This window comes from Barbus barbus (genome assembly GCF_936440315.1).
Source record: "Barbus barbus genome assembly, chromosome: 48".
Lineage (NCBI taxonomy): Eukaryota > Metazoa > Chordata > Actinopteri > Cypriniformes > Cyprinidae > Barbus > Barbus barbus.
The window spans coordinates 18442525-18464568 of record NC_136726.1 but is presented as its reverse complement, the minus strand read 5'-3'; the positions used below and the strand labels follow the sequence as shown (position 1 = coordinate 18464568).

The following is a 22044-nucleotide window of genomic DNA, read 5'->3' as shown; positions in this document are numbered from 1 at the left end:
GCTCACAAAATAAGAATCAGTGTCTTCTCTAAACTATTGCATTAATTTACACAAACTGTTGACGTAAGAATGCATTCGCAAACAACTACGATACGTCAAAATCGTACACAATGCGTACATTATCAGAAACATGATAATCACCAATAACCTCAACCAACTACACTTGTTTACGTTTGGCTCTTGTAAAACAACTTCACAGTCACAAAACATCTGAGCGAATCAGGTTCCTCATTGGTTGGCCAGGAGTCATTGATAAGAGACTGAAGTCATTTAAATGTCAGATTTCTGAACTTGCACATCAACAGTCGTTTAAAGGTTCTTTTGAAGGTGGCGTTACAGAGTGCGTAGCACACTGGATTTACCGTGCTGTTGATGTAGCACATAAAGTAACCCACCATCCACAGAATTTCAGGGACACACCAGCGGCAGAAGGTACCAATCAGAACCATAACGCTGTAAGGCGTCCAAGTAACAATAAAGGCCAGAAGAACAGCAAGGACGGTCTTTGTCACCTTCCTCTCTCTCAGAGCCTTCCGTCTGGCATTCTTGGAGACAACCTTTGACACTTGACCTTGAACCTGAATGCCAGTATGGTTTTGAAAACAGTGAGGTTGTGTTGTCCTGCTAGTTTCCACACATGCTGTCAAGGTCTTCGGTGTTGAGGTTTCTGCATCCAGTCCTCGTTCTTCCATAGAGGCATCTGGACTTGAATCCAAGGAGTCATCCGTCTTGCTGAACTCTACAGAAAACAGGCGTTTCATTCTAACGAGCTTTGACTCTCGTTTAAATATGCATGAGTCATCCGGTTTAATGTCATTCACTAGGTCAGGGTTTACGTTTGACGTACCTCCACTTGTCTTGGACGGATCAAGCAGGTTTGCGGATTCAGGCTTCAATTTATGAACCCGTCTCTGACTGGCCAGGGATATTTTCGTGTACAGTACCATCATTATTACAACAGGAATGTAGAACGCTGGGATAGTGGTTGCCAGGGTTACAGCAGGGTTAGCAAGGAGCAGGATGTAACATTGTCCCTCTGGGACCTTGCTCCTGTCCCTCCCAGCCTGCCAAAGCAAGATAGCTGGAGCCCAGAGAAGCAGAGACTGTAACCAAGCCGCGGCAATCATCACCCCAGCCCACCTTGCAGTACGTTTGGTCGGGTAATTCAGAGGCCGGGTGACGCAGAAGTACCGGTCAAAACAGATCAGTAGGAGGTTCATCACAGAGGCGTTACTCACCACGTAATCCACAACCAACCACAAATCGCACATCTGCGGTCCCAAAGGCCAATATCCCTTTACGGCGTACACAATGTAGAGATTCATGGAGAAAACACCGACGATAAGGTCCGAACAAGCGAGACTAAAAAGGAAGTAGTTGTTGATGATTCGGAGATTGCAGTTGACTTTGATTGAAAGCAGAACCAGTACGTTGCCCAGGATTGTTAGCAGGCTGATGCAGCTAGTGATAAGTATTATGACGACCACCCCTAAAGTCCCAAATGCACGACGTGGTCTTCCCGATACCAAGTACGATTCCTCGGGCAAGGGACTGTGCATGCTACTGTTCACCATGATGGAGGAACTTGTGGAGGAGCCTGAGACAAGAAAACGGAATTTATCATAAATCAAGTCGTAAAGAGGTGTTTAACTTGAAATCGAACTCTATAGACAATATATAGTACACTTTAAATGCTCAAATACACAACTCTAATTGGTTGCACATAGAAATGAAGATATAAATTAGACAAAACAATAAATTATGACCCTAACATGATCTAATCAGCAAACTAACCGTTAAAAACGAACCACTCAAAGTCCCTTGAGAAAACGAAAGATCCAGCCTCCATGATCTCCTGCTCCGTCTGTACGAGAGAACGACTGGGAGGACTTTTAATTCCTCAAACAGTAACACCCATCCTCACCTTCCGAATATCTAACCAGGAACAAGTCATCCAACCTCTTTAGGCTGTATCAATACACTAAATTTACTGGAAGATGATCAAAGTAGTGTGGAACGATCGTGTTACTGCTGAATTCCTCCTAGTTTCGTGCTGCCTTTTTAAAGCATGTATGCTTAATGCAGTTCCTGTCATCTAAAGAGGAAGGCAGCAGTTACATAAGGGATGGAATCTAATTACCCGACCTGTAATGAAGCTCCACAGCTGTTTCACATCTTTTTAATTTTATTACGATTCTATTTTAATATTTAAGTATCACACATACTACAACAAATTACAGATGTTTACATAGGTAAACATAGGAGTAAGTTTTATGAAAACAATGCAATATATAAGATTAGAAGAAACTTTATTTTTTTTACCATATTTTGCGATCATTTTCAGGAGAATTTGGAAAAAAAAAAAAAGTGCTCAACTGTCATGAAAAGGAAACAAAAATTTAAAAATAAAAATACAAATATGCTAAATAATAATAAAAATATAACTTGGGGAAAATTGTCATTGCAGTGATTAGTCAGGGTGTTTTTTGTTTTGTTAATGTCCAAGTTTTTTTTTTTTTTTATATAATTCCCATTATTCTCCGTCAGGTTTGTTATTGCTGTAGTACAGTATTTTTACTGCATATCTTTAAAGGAATAAAATACTTAAATGCAGCCTTTTTTTTACTGATATTATGCAAAAATATGTTCAGGATAGTTTCATGAAATGCATTGTATTCTAATGAATAACATCAAAAACAACTTTTATTTCCATATTCCCATTTTATTAAAACTCTCATAATCGTCATTACCACAGGATCTTTGGTGTCCCAACAAAATTCTTTTACAACACCTAATCCTCATTTTCACTAAATAAAGAACCAACTACACATTTATGGTAAGCCATAACAACACGTCCCTCTTGTCTGGTCAGAAGAGGGAGTTGAATTCTGGTCTTTTCCACCATCATGACTTCAGCTTAGGTACCGATCCAGCAGTGAGAGCATATACATAACCACACATCCAACAAGAACACAATTACAGTTTTTAAAATGTCACACTTTCGGTCGCCGTCAGCTATTCTCGTCAGAACAAATGAATTGTCAAGAGGCCTAAAAGTCTAAAACAAGCCCTGCATGAAACGACTTCATAAAAATAAGCTGTGCATATGGTCAGAAATGAGTAAAATCAGGAAAATGTGTGTCCTTGACGGAGTATAACGTAAAAAGGTCCTTCTCTCTTATCATAGAAGCATTTTTAAAAATCAGGATTGCATTTGTCATTCACACAAAGGGTAAAATAAATAATCGAAATGACAGCCAACACAACCAGACTTACCAATATTTCTACCAATAACTAAAACACTCAACAGTCAAAAGGCTTATGAAGAAGCTATTCTGGTTTTGTCGCACATCAGAACGGCTTTTGTGGTTCAGTAAGGAGAAGATTCCCCAAGGCACTGAACTCATGGAAAAACACCAAAGGGTATGTGGTTTCCGAGAAGTTCCTCAGCTGCCATTGCTTGCGATGAGACCACAATCCAATAGAATCTTACATCCAAAAACGTTCAAAACACAAACCATTCGTTTTTTTTTTTTTTACAAAAAAGCTACTAATTCAAGCCAAGCAGCTAAAATAAAATCTTTTACACAAAAGCAGAGGGAGATATTTTTATAAATGCTTGTTAACGAAAGGCCTATGCATATGCAAATGCATGACAACTCAAATTGCTAGAGTTGACCAATCGTAAATGAGAATCTAAACAAGCACAATAGAGCTCACAAGGCAAATGTCATAAAAAAAACAAACCCCATCCCGAAATATGGATTTAAGATTTTTTTCCCTCGATTTATCATCTACATTTATAATGCTACATTTATTTATAATAAAACTCTCTAGGTTCAGTGGTGGACACTCACAGACATACACATCCACACATACAGACAGTGCCCGTCATCAGTAACTCTCAGCAGTGTGCGCGCATATCGGGCCGTCTCTCTCCTAAGTGTCCAGTTCCCAAGAAACTCTCTATTATGTTATACAAGAGTGATTATCGCTCATAATCCAGATCTATGATAGAGATATGTCTGGTTTATTGTCTGTTGCGTTGTTCTCGGTGCAGGAGAAAAGGGCGCTTAAGTGCAATCACTTGCCATTTGTCTCTTACACATCATAAGAGGCTTCTAGCGATTGGTAGAATGGAATGAAACAGTCGGCCAATCAGTTGATTTGAGGTGAATTAATGGCAAATTGGCTAAATAGCGCAAAAAGTGTTGCATTTAAACCGTGAAATTTACCTGGCACAATAAATTTTAACTGTCTTGCATTTTATTTCTGAGTATTAAGGTATTTCTGGGAAATTATATAATAAGGATTAGTAAAAATGCATCATGTTAAATCTAAACAGTTGCAACAATAAACGTGAATTGACTCCTACACACAAGTTAACTGTCACAAATGTATAAAAGCCCAATAAAAACTGCTCAGGCGTACCAAAATTTCACTTGATGCGCATGTGCGTTCTACAGCCTACATGCTAATTTACTTCAGCCCGCCTCCTTGTACAAGATCTGGAATAGGACACACATGCAGATATGAGAGATCTGAACCAGCTTGAGGGTTCCCGAACTGCTTTTTATCCGACGGACAATTACAGATGACATGCTTTCAGAAGTGTATTTTTCAAGCAACATAAATAAATTCAAATTAAAAACCATCATAAAATTCACCATCTGGAAGTTTAGTTGGACAAGACGAGTCTTTCCGGTTTGAGAACTTCAAAGCAGACATTGTTCTAGATACTGATCAACTGAATGACTTGACCATTGAAAGTCACATTATCGCACACACAAAAAACAATCACATCAAGCATAATCTCTGAATTTGAACACAAAAACCGTTAGAGGATGTTGTGTGAGTTAGTGTTTAGCTGTGAAGAGTCTGTACTGTTTTACAGTTCTTCAAAACAAAATGTCCTGAAAACAACAGACCCCATGGGGTCCAAAGGAATCGTAAAGGACACGCCCCCAGCATCATCTGGCACTTCTATTGGCTGATGATTTTTCCTAAAGCTTGAAAGGGTGGTTAACTACAACCGTGTTATTCCGTACTAAAGTACAGGAAGGATTCAAGTATGATGCCCTTTCTCGCATGGAATGATGAAATGTCTGAGACTCAACCTTGAAAGGAAGAAAAATTATAACTTAAGTGCAACACGCAAGAGCAATAATGATGCTTCCCCAAAGCAAGAATCTGTTGTTTTGACAAAAAAGGTGAGGCTGGCATCTCCCGGTTAAGGAAATGCCATGAAAAACTTGGCACTCATTCATTCCCAAATAAGGCCAGAGTGGGAGGAGTTAGAACTGAGGCGGGAAGTTCAGTGGCTCCGCCCTAAATGCTATGTTCTGTGTGTAACAAAGGGTCCACCACAAAATGCTCCAGCACCATGCAGACCAATTGAGATGTTCGTCTTTGTGAAAACCAAACTTAAGACTATCTGCCGTACAGGTCATCAGGGTAATCTCGGCTCCGGCTTTCACTGTAGCTGTTGCTATGGTCATTGTTATTGTTGTTGCTACGGTTGGACATATCCAAACCGCTCGCGGATGGGTGGTGCTGCATATCATCAGCTTGACGACCAAACAAGTCCGTCTCAACCATAGAAGATGCCCCCGCGACCTCAGAATGAGTTGTAAACTGTGACGGAAGTGGAGGACCGCTGGACCCTGACGGCCCAGGAGCTTCTAGAGAGTCTACAAAGGGTTCAGTGTGAAAAAGAGTCGAGATACCGAGTCCAGCAGGCATTTCCGAGGTTGGGTTTCCCACCTGAGTTGTCCTGACAGAGGTCTGTGAGCCACGGTGAATCCGATGACTGACAACGATGTTGTTTCCAAAGCCGCCCATGGAAGCCATTGTAGTGCTGCGTTCCCGCTGGACCACGGCCGTCATTCCTCCCTCCGCCATTAGGCGGCGGATCCGAGACAGAGCGTCTTCTCCCGGGCCGGGCTCGGTTGCTGAGTCCGCTAAGAAAAACCAGAAAGCCACAGTGAGATGCTCATATCAGATAACAGCAAAACAAAGATTCAAATTGTGTTAAGAATGGTGCAAGCAACGCCACAGTCATGAGTTTGATCCCCAGGGAAACCAAGAACTGATACCTTAAATGCAAAGCTAGCTGATTTGGATAAAAAGTTCTCAGGAATTCTATAGGCCTTTTTATGGCCTGTGTTCGAAAACCAGAAGCTACGGGTAGCTGTGTAAAATAGCTTCCGCTGTAGCCTGTATGAATGGCAATGCCCATAGCACGAGATTGTTGTGATTTATTAATGAACAATTCATCATAGATGTTTCATCAAAACATGGTAACCACAGTTTTCAATCATTAATCGGGCATGACGAAACGAGGAAAAATGTTGTCATGATATTCCGACGCATATTTCATGAGCGCATAAGGTATGCGGCGTATGTATCCACAATACTTCAGAGACAGACCAGTTTTTTTACTTAAAAAAAAAAAAAATGCAAGAATAGCATAGAAACAACATATATTAAAGAGCAATAAAATCGGCGTACAACAAGTGCTTATTATGATAACAGTGCATTGCGCAATAATTAAAACATTAAAAATGTAATTAAAACACTGTATATTCCGAATATTTCTCCAGCAGTAACATAAGCAGCTGTGAGCAGATTCTCAGTTAAAATAATCTATTTAACATTAGACGATACCCTACCATAGATGTAATCTTCCATTTTAACGTGAAACATTATGTAAGCGAGCCGTTTGTAAGCATTGTCGGTGTCACGACAGTCATGAGATAACTGATGAGAATCTGCCCGCGGCTGCACATTACGGCATATATATATATACACATACATATACACGCACACACACAGTTTTTATTATTGTGCAGTGTTACTATGATTCATCTCCAATCTTATCTACAGTCTAATGCTATTCAATCCCTGCTCTCAAACCCGGCAGATATGTCACATTTAAGATGGTACAAAAAAAATATTTTGGAATAACTCTGGGATGAAAAATATGAATATTTGAACAACTCCAATTTGATCTAATACGTGATGATTGCAGCCTATCGGAAAGTAAACCATTATCAAACTACTATCACCATAAATTCCAGCAAAAATAATTATTGTGAGTGTGATATGCGGTTAACTATACATAAGATGTTTGGTTAATGACCGAAAATCAACAACAACAACAAGGTCTTAGCAAGTTATCTATTAACTTTCCATGTGTGCGCACCGGGTCCCATTAAAATCGAGAAAACAAGGGTGCAGATTTAATTAGACCAGCTAACAGCAGGTAATAAAGCACTTGAAACAGTAGTAACAGTGTAAAGCCCTCAGCAGGACACAACACCGATCTCAGAGAGATCAGTTCAATCAATTTCACGCCATTATCTGTGTCCGACGAAGGAGGAAGAGCGAGACAAAGCAGTTACCGTGATATGTAGCGGGCAAGTTGGTCCGGTTCAGCGATCCCTCTGAAAACGATGCCTGAACTGGTGTGTGCGACAGTGTGTGTGTCATCTCTGGGGGTGCGTGCCTCGCAGTGCTGGTGCTGGCTGTGTGAATCACTGCAAGAGTAACACATTTTGCAGCTGTGAGAGGACATAATCAATATTACTTAACATGGTTACAGAGAAATGAACTGGAGCTTTATAGATATCCGTTAGAACCACTGTGGCCTTGTGCAAGACACTCCACCGCAGGTTTTTTTTTTTTTAAGCATTAGTGCATTACATTTGTACTATATATGTTGAATATTCAAAATAATTTTACTAGCAGTATAAAATTAAGAAATCTGATTATGTGGCTATTAATTTTCCTAAAACGGTTAATAAGTTCAGTTAATTCATTTGAATCAATTCACTCGATGCTGACAGAAGAAAATCAAGTGAATCAGGTATTTCCATGCATTAAAATCTTATTTTATAAACAAATACATAGAAGATCTGGAGTTTAAGATCACATTTAATATTGTAAATACAAAAAAAGGTTTCATGGTTTAAAATAAATAAAACTAAAGTTATGAAAGTCTTTGGTGCATGCAAAAAGGGGTCCAACAAAATACTAAAAAAAAATTGTTAAGTATTCAATTCATCTTCTCAAAATAAATTGCTATTCTAATAATATAATTTTTTAGCATACATTATAATAATATAATTTGATGCAAAAAAACAACAAAGGATTTTCACTACTTTTTGGACCCTGCTGTATATTTAGGGAAATATTCAGGGGTTAAAGCAATATAAAATAATCCTGAGCCTGAACTCAACTTTGAAATAACCAGGATTCTTCCTAGAGCTGGCCTCCTGGCCAAACTGAGCAATTGATGGAGAAGGGCTTTGGTTAGAGTGGTGACAAAGAACCTGATGGTCACTCTAGTTGATCTCCATGATCATATGTGGAGATAGGAGAAATCTACAGAACAAACATCACTGCAGCACTCCACCGATCTGGGCTTTATGGCAGTGTGGCCAAACTCTCCTTCAGTGAAGGCAAAAGAAAACACACTTGGAAAAAAAAGCACCTAAAGGACCCTCAGTCTCTGAGAAACAAGACTCTCTGGTCTGATGAACCTCAATTCTAAACATCCTGTTTGAAGGGAACCAGCTCTGCTCATCACCTGCGGAGTACCATCCCAAAAGTAAAGTGTGCTGGTAGCAGCCTCATGCTGTGGGGCTGTTTTTCAGTTGCAGGGACTGACGGACTCATCAGAATAGAAGAATAGCTCAATGCACCAAAATATTGAGATAGCCTTAATGAAAACCCAGTCCAGAGCATTCAGAACCTCAGACGGGCAGAAGGTTTACCTTCCAACAGGACAGTGACCCTAAGAACATAGCAAGAGTGGCTTTTACACAACGCTGTGAATGTCCCAGCCACAGCCTGAGCTTGAACCCAATCAAATATTTCTGGAGAAACTTGAAAATGTGCATCTGACCCCATCCAACCTGACAGAGCTGGAGAGGTGAAGAGGCGAGGAGAAGAATGGCAGATAATTGCCAAATGAGGATTGAGTTTGGCCACACTGCCATAAAGCCCAGATCGGTGGAGTGCTGCAGTGATGTTTGTCCTTCTGTAGATTTCTCCTATCTCCACATACGATCATGGAGATCAACTAGAGTGACCATCAGGTTCTTCATCACCACTCTAACCAAAGCCCTTCTCCATCAATTGCTCAGTTTGGCCAGGAGGCCAGCTTTAAGAAGAATCCAGGTTGTTTCAAACTTCTTCCATTAAGGGTAACAGAGACTACATGCTTCTGTGACCCTTCAATGAAGCAGAATTTTTTTCTGAACACTTCCCCAGATGTGTGGCTTGACGCAAACCTGTTTCTGAGCTCTACAGACAGTTCTTTTGACCCCAGGGCTTGGTTTTTGCTCTGATATGCATTATCAGCTGTTGGACCTTTTATTAAGACGTGTGTGCCATTCCAAATCATACCCATTCAATTGAATTTGCCACAGGTTACCTTCACTCAAAGTCTAGTAACACCTACAAGCAATATGAATGCTCCTGAGCTAAATTTCAAGTTTTTTATTTTTAATAAATTTGCAAAGATGTTAAAAACGTTTTTTTTTTTGGGGGGGGGGGGGGGGGGGGGGGGCTTTACCATTATAGTTTATGGAGTGTAGATTGATGTGGAAAAAAAGTAATTTAAAGCAGTTTAACATAAGGCAGCAACATAAAACGTGAAAAAAAGGGGTATGAATACTTTCGCAAGGCAATACATATACATATATATATATATATATACAGAATGTGTGTATTCTATGCAAATTACATTCATACAAACGTCTTACTGTGTCTGGATGTGTGTGCGTTGTGGAAGGTGCTGGCTGAAGGAAGTTCTCTCTCCGTCTGCGTCTCGGCATTCTGCTGTCGTACCACTGGTGTTTGCGTCCCTTGTGAGGTCACAGAAGGGGCGGCCTGACGCGGCTGCAGGCCAATAGCGTTCATAAGGCCCATGTCTCGGTCAAATCGCCAGCCGGACCTGCTGGTGCTGTGAGAAATAAACACTGATGAGCATTTTTGGATCTATGACTATGACAAGCTATGACTTCAGATTCTGCTCATTTCTGACCCTGGGCGCTCCACTCCACGGGTTCGGCTGCTGCTGCTGCTGCTGACGGTAAACAAAGAATCCGAGTTCAGATCCGACGGACTGTCCCCGTCACTGCGGAAATCACTGACAACAAAACAGATATTTTAGACTTCATTATCTTGTTTACACACAAGTAAATGGCAACGTATGATTAACATTAGGTTATCACCATGAAGGGATTCGTTTTGCGATAATGACTGGCTAATTGTACATTATCCCACTTATTACACCGCTAAGTACCAAATATACAAATAAACAAATAGACATTAAAAGATAGTTTATCACGTGAGAAGCAGGAAACTGCAAAATGATACAATCCACGAAGCTTGCACAACAATGCAGGGCATCCGTTGAATGGGATGATTATGGTCAATTATACAGTTTAGCATTATACTGAAAACAATAGTTGATTGTATAACAGCCAATCAGAATCAAGTATTCCAGAGAGCCTTGTGCAGATCTCGGACCAATCTCAAGACCAATAATACAAGATTCAAGATTTTATTTGTCACATACACAATTATACAGGGTATAACCAGCAGTGAAATGTAGGTCAGGTCCGCTCCAAGGACAGTGCAATTATAAAGTATACAGATATTAAGAAAAAGAAAAGTAGAAAAATAAGAGAATAAAATAAAAGATAAGATAAAAAATTTAAATATAAATGTGCAGGTCAGTATGTTGTTGACTTAAATAGTAATAAGAGGAATGTGCAAAAAGAATGTGCAAAAAGTTGTACAGGGTATTTGAATAGCAGCAATATGAGGTAGAGAAAAATTATGAATAGCTATTGATATGGTGATATTTACATGGAGTCATGTAATGTTATGACACGGAGTTAGAGTTTAGGAGCCTGATGGCCTGGGGGAAGAAGCTCCTCCTAAGTCTCTCAGTCTTTGCCATCAGGCAACGGAAGCGCTTACCAGATGGAAGCAAAGTGAATAGACGGTTACCAGGGTGATTAGAGTCCTTGATGATTTTGACAGCTCTATTTTTGCAGCGTTTGAGGTAGATGTCCTGCAGAGAGGGGAGAGCAGACCCTGAGATGCGCTCAGCTAAGCGCACAACTCTGTAGTGCTTTGCAGTCCTGATTGGAGCTGTTTCCATACCACACTGAGATGCACTGAGTCAATACACTTTCTATGGTCCCTGAATAGAAAGTTTTCAGGATTGCTGGTGAGACCCTGAATTTCCTCAGCTGTCGCAGATGGTACAGTCTTTGCCTGGCTTTCTTAACCTGTGTTTGGATGTGTGTAGTCCAAGTCAGGTTCTCGGAGATGTTTACACCGAGGTACTTGAAGTTACTCACCCTCTCCACAGGGGTCCCACTGATCATAAGAGGAGTGTAGGGCTGCTGCTGTCTCTTCCTAAAGTCCATGATCAGCTCTTTAGTTTTGCTCACATTCAGAGAGAGACAGTTGTCCTGGCACCATGATGTGAGTCTCTCTACCTCGTCCAAGTAAGCGGTCAGCTTGATGGGGACTATAGTGTTGAAAGCTATAGTCAATGAATAGCAGCTTTACATAATTCCCATTGTTGCGGTCCAAGTGTGTGAGGGAAGAGTGGAGGACGTGAGAGATGGCATCGTCCGTAGATCTGTTTGGGCGATAGGCAAACTGAAGAGGGTCCAAAGTATCAGGGATGGAGGAGCAGATGTGGCTCTTTACAAGTCTCTCAAAAACCTTCATGACTATAGATGTGAGGGCAACTGGGCGATAGTCATTCAGGCAAGAGGGTTTATTGTTCTTAGGCACAGGGATTATTACGGATTTTTTGAATGAGGTGGGAACCACGGAGGTAGCAAGGGACTCATTAAAGATAGACGTGAACAAACCAGTGAGCTGATTGGCGCAGGACCCCGGTTATCCCATCAGGTCCGGCTGCTTTTCTGACGTTCACTTTCTTTAGCGCCCGAATACACCCAGACTTGACCAAATTACTAAATTGAACAACTGAATTGCAAAGAAGCAATGGAATTATTGTATCGTTCTCCATCTGTCCGTGTGGGCTGTGATCTGATTATAAACCCATCAGATTGGGGGAGAATTCCTTGAACGCGATGAGCTGCAAAAGTCATGGGGCGCAGAGGTAATGTGGCCTGGAACCTTGTTAAAAAACAATAATTGCTTCTTTCCAGTTGAATACCCGAGTTTCCTGCCACTAATGAAGAAAATCTAATGAAAGGCGGCTTCAGGTAACATGGTGGTTTATCAAAAGTCCTCATATAGTCCATGTATCTGAAAACGGACACTGATCTGGGATCGGGAACTCGCTTGACTATTCAATTGTTGAAGATGAACTATCGACAGACAGATAATGAATCAACTCTCGGAGTCTTTGGCATGTTTGACTCACAGAGCCAATATTGACATAAGCTCTGGAACTCGTTTATGGAAATAACTGGTTGTAAAAATGCGGCTTTTATTGCGCCGATAAACTGTGCCTGGTTTTATCTGCAATTTCCATGGCTACTGTGCTTCACGGTGGTACTTGTTTTATTTATCTTGCTGGGTGGTGTGGCGCACTGGTTAACAGATCTGGGCTAATGGCCAAAAAGTTACTGGTACCATCCCAAATAGAAGCAATTCACAAACTATCATTATCACTTGCTTTGTTGAAAAACCTAATAGTTGCCTACAGAGAAAATATTTTAAGGCATCATAGTCATGCTAAATGTTAAATATGAGATATATGGTCAGTATAAATATTGAATATAAATGAATTTATCAAAAATAAATGACAAAGCACTGTTCAAAAGTATGGGGACAGTACTGTTTTTTTGGAAAGAAAATAATACTTTGATTCAGAGGGATGCACTAAATAGATCAAAAGTAGTAAAGTACATTAACAATGTTACAAAATATTTAAATTTTAAATAAATACTTGAACTTTAGTTTAGTTTTTTGTGGGGAAAAAAAATCCTGAATAAAATATTACAGCATCCACTAAAATATTAAGTTTTCAACATTGATGATAATAGGAAATGTTTCTGGACCAGGAGATCAGGATATTAAAATGATTTCTGAAGAATCACTGAGAATTGACTGAAAATTCAGCCTGACATAATAGGTATAAATTGCATTTTAAAATGCATTGAAATATAAAAGTTATATCAAAATGTAATAATATATGTATTTTCAAACTAGAATTTCATGCTATTAGCAACAACATGCTAACTCAAACTGTTAAAATTCAGTTATGAATCCTGTGTGCTTTGTGTGTTGCAGTCTCTGTAATTGGTCACTTATGAGATTGTATTTCAGTTAGGATGCTTCCTTAGCAGGCAGCTGCCTATGTAGACAATAAACAGTAAGGCAGCTCAGGTTTTGAAGACATTTGTTTCCTAAGAAATAATACTTTATTCCTGTAATAAGTATGCTGTTATTTACTATGGATAAAAACATTTGGCAAACGAATAAAACATAAATCACTGGATTTTACGATACAATAAGGAAATTCATATTTGATAAGGACTAAAGCATGCATGTGGACCAGATGGTCAACTTGGCGACTGTTGTTTTAGCTGTGTGTTTACTTACACTGGCCTGCAGATGACCAGGTCACCCTTATTGGTTCCATAGGCCAATCCCATGCCTGGTTCTGGAAGCCACCGGGCTGAATTAATACTGACGTGTCTTCTCTGGTCTGGAGCCATGGGGTACACCACATTAAACATCATCTACAGGATACCAAGAGAAAACAAACCATCAAAAACACAGAAAGCAGAAAAACTAAGCTTTAGTCACAGTACTGTATCATTCTTTATAGCTTTGGTCTATGAATAAAACTAAGTTTATATTGTAAAATAAACAATATTTTACAATCCTGCATTTTTTTAGGCTCTTACTCTAATGGAGGTCTCTCCTCCGTGTGGCTGCTGTAGACGAAACACTTGCGCCACCATGTGGTCAGTAGTGGGATGGAGCAGGATCCGTCTGGAGGCCAGTCCTACCATCACATAGCAGCCCATGGGTGAAAGACTCACTGAGATTGCGTTTGGACCTGAAATGCAAGTCAAAAGCAAAACTCAAATACAAATTTCTGCTAATAAAGTTTTTTTCTTTTCTAAACAGGAGTGTTCACAGTGTTACTGCCAAAATGAGCTGCTGAGTTATTGTTTGATAATACTTACCGAATCTCTTGGTGTACAGCATTTCTCCCAGGTTATGGGAAGCGAGGGAGTAGACGGCTAGGATGCCCTCATCCGCAAAACCCCGCTGGCTGCTGGGAATGAACACAGCCAGCAGCTGTCCGTCCGCTGAAATATCACAGCTGGCATCGTTGTAGATCTTACAGTGAGGAACGAGTACATTCACAGTGGCTAAGATGAAAACAAGAAAAAAAGAAAATGAAATAAGATAAACATTTTGTAGTTTCTGAAGAAGTGAAACACGCAACCTATTCAGATAATGTTATGCTGATTATGTGTGCAAAAACAGGTAAAAACCAGTAGTACTCAGAAGAATGTACCATTACTGATCTCCGGAAGGTCAAACTTGGTGAAATCCCACCACTGCAGCCTATAGGTGGTGTTGGCAATGTTACTGGCCACAGCTGACTGCCCATCACCTATAGATGCACCTGCAACCGAGCATTATGGGAAGATCCATTTAATTCTCTTCACTATTCTTGTACCTAATGTTTCTGACATTATTGTATAAAAAAGATTGAAAGTGCTTCATAATGAAACAAAATAAAGATGTGAAATGAAATTGCTTGTTGTACCTGCTAATACTCTGTTAATGGAGGAGTGAGTGGCTAGGCCTGACTGACCCCTTTCATGGAAAAGTCCAGCGTAAGGCAAGTACTCTGGTAACAGGAACCTCCTTCAGTCAAAAACACGTTTATATTAATGCTAATAACAAATTAACACAATTTTCTTTCTCTGAAAAAGCTCAGATTTCTGAATTAATTTATTAACATATCTAAAGCAAGAAACCAATAAAAACAAAAAGAAAGATCATTGTAGTACATTTCATATATTATTAAATGTATTTTTTATCTTGACTTGGTGTACCAGCATTCAAAAGATTGTCGTCAGTAAAGATTTTTTTCTAAAAAATTAAGGACATTTCTATTTCAAATAACTACCGTTCCTCAATGAAACCTGAAAATCATGGTTTCCACAAAAATGTTAATCAGCTGTTTTCCACATAGATAAGAAAATGTTTCTTCAGCAGCAAATCAGCAAGGATCATGTGACACTGAAGAAATTCAGATTTGCATCACAGGAATAAATTATATTTTAAAAACCATTCAAATAGAAAACAGCAATTTTAAATTGTACAAATTTCACAATATTACTGTTTTCACAGTCGCATATGACACTTACCGTGGGACAAAGCGCCCAAGAGATGGGGCTGACATTCGAGCGTTGCGGGGCATTCTGTGTCTTGTCCTGTCTCCAGGCTCCCTATAACAGAGCGAGAAAAGAAATATTGTAAACAACTACGCAAAATTAAAAACCACTAGGATGAACACAGCAAAATGTATATACATAAGAGTAATTGCAATTGTATAGCAATATAGATGTATACGTGAGTGAGGATAAAATGAGTTTTATTAGACTCACTCGATGTCCTCATAGTCTCCATCACTGGCCTCTGGTGGTGTGGAGGAGGGGTTGTTGGACTGGCTGTCTGCTTGAGAGTTTGAGAGCGTCCGTAGCCGATTCTGTAAAGAACGCTGGCGTATGCTTTCTCTCCGAGACAGATACTGGATCATCCTCTGAGCATAGTAAGCAGCCGGAGACAGCCTGAGGATATGTGGAACAGAAAAAGAGAGTCAAACTCTGAAGTTATAAGCCCAATAATCAGCCTTGAGTTTGCACATATAGGCTTTCAAACAGGTACCTGGCAGGATCTGGGTATATGGGATGATCTCTGGAGCTAGACATATCGTATCGAGAGAATGGAAAAAGTGACGATTCCAACAACCTCCTGAGGCAGAAGATGAGATACAAATAAGTAACAGGAAAGACAAATGTAAAGGTGTGGTCACATCCAAAATCCAACCATTTCAATGTGAACGGGAACCTCGCATAAGGGCAAAAAATTACCCCATGCAGATTTCGCAACAGATTCAAGTCGGACATGCCAATTTGCCATGTTGAAAAGCAGAAATCTGCTTGATTACTTTAAGTGACTACATGCATGTTTACACAATTGACAACAGACAATAGACCTTTTTGGCGCACAAAATTTTACAGAAATTTCGCTCATGTGACCAGACCTTAAAGGGATACTGCACCCAAAAATGAGAATTCTGTCATTAATTCCTCACCCATTAATTTCCAAACCCATTAGACATTTGTTCAACTTCGGAACACAAATTAACATATTTTTGATTAAATCTGAGAGCTTTCTGATCCTTCATAGACAGCAACGCAACTGCCACGTTCAAGGCCCAGAAAGGTAATAAGGACATCGCTAAAATAGTCCATGGGACATCAGTGGTTCAACCGTAATATTAAGAAGCTACAAGAATACTTTTTGTGCACAAAGAAAACTAAAATAATGACTTTATTCAAAAATCTCTTCTCTACGGTGTCTTCGATGCGCGTTTACGACAGTACCACGACGCATGCGTGTGCATTCCTCTGCTTGTAAACAAGGCACAGCGCATCAGATATGACTGAGATTGGCTACAATGAACATCTCTTATCCCTCTTCTCACACAGAAGCACTAGGGAGCGTTTGACGCCTGCTTTTAAATGCTCGCATGGGCTTCTGTGTGAGCGCTCGGTGAAGAGTGTGAAGGGATGATTATTGTAGCCAATCACAGTCATATCTGTGGAGCACAAGAACACTATGGCCAATCAGCAGTGTTTAAGAATCGGCTCAACAGCGCTCAAATGTTAGCAGGAAATGGACGTTTTAAAAATTTCGGTACTTTTGACAACACTACATCGTAGTGGTGAATGCATTGATGAGACTGATATGGAAGAGAAGAAATTGTTGAAAAAAGTCATTACTTTTAATGGACTTTAACAATGTCCTTACTACCTTTCTGGGCCTTGAAAGTGTGAGTTGTGTTGCCGTTTATGCAAAGGCCAGAAAACTTACTGGTCTTAGGTTTTTAAGGTCTTACTGGTTTGGAACGACATGAGGGTGAGTAATTAATGACAGAACTTTCAGTTTTGGGTGACCTATCCCTTCAAGAGCCAAATTTAGTTCTTGTTCTTCCTCACCTCCTGAGTGAGTCCTCGTCCGGATTATCAACGGGCACCTCTGGGTTTAAGGCGTCTGGTGTTGCCTCAGAAGCAGCGCTTACTGTCGGTTGCCGGAACATGCTTTCCCACTGCCCCGTCTCCTGATTGTACACGAGACCCATGGGCTGCTGGTCCTGTAGACCAGAGGAGGTCTCGCCCAAAGCCATGGGCCTCATCTCAGGGGCCTGGGCCTCCACTCGTGCACCCTGACCTGGGTCCTCAAACGGAGGCACTGAAAGCGGCCAGGATGATCCCTCTTGAGAGGAAGAGGAAGAAGAGGTTTGACCGGAACGCTCCCAGCGCTGAGTGTCGTGGTTGAAGGTGAGGAGGTTGTGGCACGAACGGCAACGATTGGGGTGGTTTTGAGAGGGCCCGGCGACCGTGCCTGCGTTTCTAGTGTTGGAAGAGCTGTTATGCGAAGGCCCGGGGCGTTCTGTGTCCATGCTACTGTTGAGCAGCTCCTGCATGGGTCCCGGTCCACCCGGCACCTCTCGGCTGCCACCGGGTCGCTCGAACTCCTGCATTCGCTCATATTCCATAAAGTAACGGCTCAGGTTGCACTGCAGGACGTTGCGTATGGAGGCGGGGTTGTTGCGTTGCGTGTTGTCATAGAAGGGGTGATGGCCACTACTGGTGCCGTCGTTGGCTCGTCCCCGGTTTGGCTCTGTGCCGGGCAGCACTAGGCCTCGCCCTTCTGTAGCAGACGTGTATATGGGTGATGAAGAGGAACCATCGGGGAACCTGTGCAGGGAAAGGAGATCCACAGAAGAGGAGCTCGTCCTAGGAGGGGGCACTACACCCCTTCCGGCGCTGCTTTCCACCCCAATTGCACCTAACCCATGTTCATGTCCCGTGCTCAGCAGACTACCAGACCAATCAGCCCCAGGGAGACGCCCAGGGGCCTCGAGAGGACCGGGTGCTTGTGACCCCAAGGGATCAATAGTCCTAAGAGGCAAGAGTCCCCGATGTGTAGTGTTCCCCGCAGCCCCGCTGAACACGCTGCTAAAAGCAGATGGTCGGTCCGCGGAGGTGCGGGTCTGGCTAGGTGCAGGCGAGAAGGCAGAGGGGCCCAACTGAGTCTGCGGTTGAGGGGAATCCGAAGGCTGGAGGCCTGTTGGATTCTGCGTGAATAAGTTCCGCGAGGCAGCACAGCGACTGCACAGGCAGCCCAAACCCAAATGCTGCGTGCAGCCCTGTAAGGCAGGGCGGTCACCCGGTTCTGTCCGCACTGGGTACTGGAACCGGGGCATACTGGGAGGCTCTCGGGGCTCAGGGGCAGGGCGGGATTGATCGCCAGCCTGCGCCCCAGAAGAGCGAGAGGACAATATGTGCAGGAAATTGTGCAGGATGGGCGTGCGACGTACGGGTGGGGAGCGTAAAAGAGAACGTTGGCGGAACAAAGCCATCTCCATACTGTCCATGGGGACCTCAGAGTCATCATCATTCTATAGAAACAGTAAAACACTCATAAAATTATGCTTGTAAAAGGGAAGTGCACATAGGAAAATACAGTACAGCTATTTTGACAAGAAAAATGGTTGTTTCTAACCTGCTGGTTGGATGGGTTCACAATAGCTGTTAAAAGATTATGCCCTAGAGGATCAAATCTCACCAACCTGGCCAAAAAATTAAAATTAGGATTAATTGTTTTAATGATTATGGAAAAAAAGGGTCTATTTTTATTTCTCGTTGATCACTAAGAAATAACAGTATTGCTTCCACACCGGACACGTTCGGTCTCGCTAGCAGTCTTGACCACAGCAAAAGGTTCTGGTCGGCTCCAGTCCCAGAAGTGGAGTTCGTTGTTAGTGGCAATGAGCAAGAGCTGAGCCGTGGGGTGGAACGCTAGAGAAGCGATGGCAACATTACTCTCCGTGAACCAGCTCTCGCTACCACCCTGGGAATAGGGAAAAACATCCACAGCATTCATTTAAACAGCAACATCTGAGTTTATAATGCCTAGTAAATATGTAGATGACCTGCAATTTGATCAGACTAGAATAACCACAGAGACCTGCGACTGAACGGTATGAAAATCAAACCCACAAGATAACAATGTTTGCAAAAGGGGAAAGTCCACCCATATTAGGCATAACTAACTCATAATACAAAACTGATGCTCACATGCAGGTCCCAAATGCGGACTTCTCCATCAAGGCACCCAGAGGCAACCAGGCCAGCAATGGTGGGGTGAAAGGTCACACACCAAGGTGTGCGTCGATGGCCCACTAAAGAGTGCAGGCACTTTCCTGTTTTCACATCTGTGATGTAGATGTTATGGTTAACGTGGGTTGAGGCCACAAGGTTCCTATAAAAATAAAAGACGTAATTACCATCTCAGGAAGCAAGCGAAAACATTTAGTATTTTCAAATTTTTGCTTTTTTAACTTAAAATGTATTAGTTACCTATCTGGACTAAAGGCCAGCAGGAAGGTTGATCGTGGATTATCTGGCAACTCTACTTTCTGTAGAAATAATTGACAAATACATATTATTTATATACACACATATGCATATCTGCACACATATACTATTTGCAAGCATGATAATTTGGAAATTAAAGCATTTACAGCACTAAGTCTTAAAGAAATTTCAGGGTCAATCAAAGAATATAAATAAATACATAGACATATATAATTTTAAATAAATGATCAATATAACAATTAAGTTATTTTATATTTATGATGTTATATTTACATGAACCGTTAGTTTAGAGTAAATTAATCTAACAATTAAAATTCTAAATCTGCTAAAAATGCTTGCAACATATAAAAATCATAAACTTGATGTGGCAAGCTCTTGTTCTGACAATTTTTTTAGTGTACTGTACAAATTTTGAATTCAGCCAAATCAAAGATTTTGACAGTTATTCTCAAGTTAATCTTAAGAACTGTCAAGAAAGAGACTGTTTATTACTATACATTAAAACAAGAACATTAATATTATATATAATTGTCATCAGATATGAAAAAATTGACAAAAATTATTTTATTGTATAGTTTTTTTGTATATAGTATAGTATTGTATTGCTCCCCCATTTTACAATATAAAATGGGGCCCTAAGAACCTAAAATACTTGTTTTGCTATTTTATTTAATTCATCATACTCATTTAATACAAAACATTCTTAAGATTAATAATGATTGATAAAAGGTCTCACAACAAGCCACTTTGACATTATTTCAGCAGATGGCCTGTAGGGGGGAGGAAGGCTTTGAATATTTACTGCTGCAAAAATTGACTTATGACATTATTATCCTGAAACTGCTCTTTATAGGAACGTCTGCTGACAGTAGGCCAGAGTGAACCATTAAGGTTGATACCCTACCTGGCTCTGCCATTTCATCCAGCGCGTCCGGTCTTCCACCAGCTGCTGCAGGAGCCGCTGGGAGCCCAGCATGATGCGAGCTCCTCGCTCTCGACCCGACAGGATCAGCACAGAGTTTCTGTTCTGCACTGCCATTTTTCCTCTCTAGTGGTCCACGGCCCGGCCAACCAGCCTTCCTTGCATAAGGGCCGGACACTAACTCAGCAGCACGTCAGCCATGCAGACTGGTGGACAGACACAATAAACTTAAATCAACAAACAATAATCTATAGGTCTGTAAGATATATATTAATCAGCTGAAAACATATGAAAGATCATTCACTGATCAAATAACAGTGTTCAAGAGCAAGATGACTGTTCTTTCTCTTTATTTCAACACTTGAGACTTGCAACCTTAATGACAGCTCATCTGCAGACAGATGGCTTGACAAAACTGACTTATGCAACAAAACCCTTGATTATAAAGTTAAGAATGTATTCAATAACAATATATCTTGACTGCAAACACAAATATCTGTTATGGATTCAAAGGGCCCAAAAATCAAACATCACTCTACCATCCCTTAGATTTAAGTAAACCCTATGGATGTTTTGCCATGATATTACTCATTTAAATATCATTTTATATATTTAAACACAGCTAGATTTGATGTTGCTGTGGTAAAATTAAAGCCCTATCAGATGTGGTGAACCATGTAAACAAGCAAGCCATTTAAATCCACACCATGCCAGTGAAATTTCCATCCACATTTGATCAACAGCAAACCAGAGAAACAAAATATACACACACACAGCATCAATAAAGGCATTAAATGTGTTTTTTGGTCGTGTAACTAACAATAACTCACTGCCGTGCCCGCCCAAATATGGAAACTGAACTGAAGCTACAGTGTTAGCCAACATTTATTCGCTAAACGTTGATGTATTTATACATATTATAGTTCTAACAATTACATGACCACAAATACATTGTGAAGGTTTTGAAATGTAGATTAAACAGCGAATTTATCGATATTTTACAGACCTGTTCTGTTGTGTTTGTCAGTGAAATGTCATCGAAGACGCTGTTAGCTTCTTAGCCTGTTAGCCCAAATAGATCGCTATTAAACGATCTGGATTGACAACCCACCGGTCCGAAGCGCCGAGCAGATTAAATTCATGTTATTTAGGAGTATCTCAATCAAACCGTTTTAATCATCGGGACATTGAGAGATTGTTTTCTGGTGGCTATATGAGAAATGATGCTAGCTAACTGGTTTGTGGATAGCTCGGCGTAGGCAGGCATGCTAATCGAGCGCTGACTGCATTAAACTGCATTAGGTCGGTTAATCGATTGTAGAGTGGATCACCTCAGGAAAAACAACACAATTTTTTTTTATTTTTTTTAATGGTCATTGGGATTAATTTATTTAATATATGTTTATTCACATGCAT

The 22044-nt window shown here is 40.8% G+C and overlaps 2 protein-coding genes across 3 annotated transcripts; both read right to left on the bottom strand.

The window, feature by feature from the left end:
* Window positions 1-266: 266 nt before the first annotated feature.
* On the bottom strand, window positions 267-1849 carry LOC306866984 (muscarinic acetylcholine receptor M2-like; the record flags this gene model as incomplete). Its single annotated transcript, XM_079412450.1, has 2 exons — window positions 267-1597; window positions 1795-1849. The coding sequence occupies 2 exons, from the start codon at window positions 1847-1849 to the stop codon at window positions 267-269; spliced, it is 1386 nt and encodes a 461-aa protein (XP_079268576.1).
* An 860-nt stretch (window positions 1850-2709) lies between these two features.
* LOC306866983 (activating molecule in BECN1-regulated autophagy protein 1B-like) lies at window positions 2710-21918 on the bottom strand. Of its 2 annotated transcripts, XM_079412448.1 has the most exons (19): window positions 21635-21918; window positions 20611-20834; window positions 19689-19747; window positions 19407-19590; window positions 19007-19179; window positions 18832-18898; window positions 17262-18727; window positions 15925-16011; window positions 15645-15827; window positions 15405-15485; window positions 14798-14898; window positions 14543-14653; window positions 14205-14393; window positions 13920-14074; window positions 13612-13751; window positions 10052-10156; window positions 9771-9970; window positions 7404-7538; window positions 2710-5960 (listed from the first exon to the last, which is right to left on the bottom strand). In XM_079412448.1, exons 2-19 carry the CDS (start codon window positions 20743-20745, stop codon window positions 5431-5433), a joined length of 4101 nt encoding a protein of 1366 aa, XP_079268574.1. In that variant the 5' UTR covers window positions 20746-20834; window positions 21635-21918; the 3' UTR covers window positions 2710-5430. The 2 variants fall into 2 exon arrangements, with proteins under 2 accessions (XP_079268574.1, XP_079268575.1); XM_079412449.1 differs by lacking the exons at window positions 18832-18898; window positions 19407-19590; window positions 19689-19747; window positions 20611-20834; window positions 21635-21918 and having other exon boundaries at window positions 19007-19081.
* Window positions 21919-22044: the final 126 nt, after the last annotated feature.

Bases quoted from the DNA above. Each gene is read 5' to 3' on its own strand.
- LOC306866983 (XM_079412448.1), bottom strand. From the start codon at position 20,745: ATGGCAGTGCAGAACAGAAACTCTGTGCTGATCCTGTCGGGTCGAGAG. The intron at 18,728-18,831 runs GTTAGAAACAAC...CTGTTTCTATAG, and splicing joins TGAACCCATCCAACCAGCAG to AATGATGATGACTCTGAGGT. The intron at 16,012-17,261 runs GTGAGGAAGAAC...CTTCTGCCTCAG, and splicing joins GACGAGGACTCACTCAGGAG to GAGGTTGTTGGAATCGTCAC.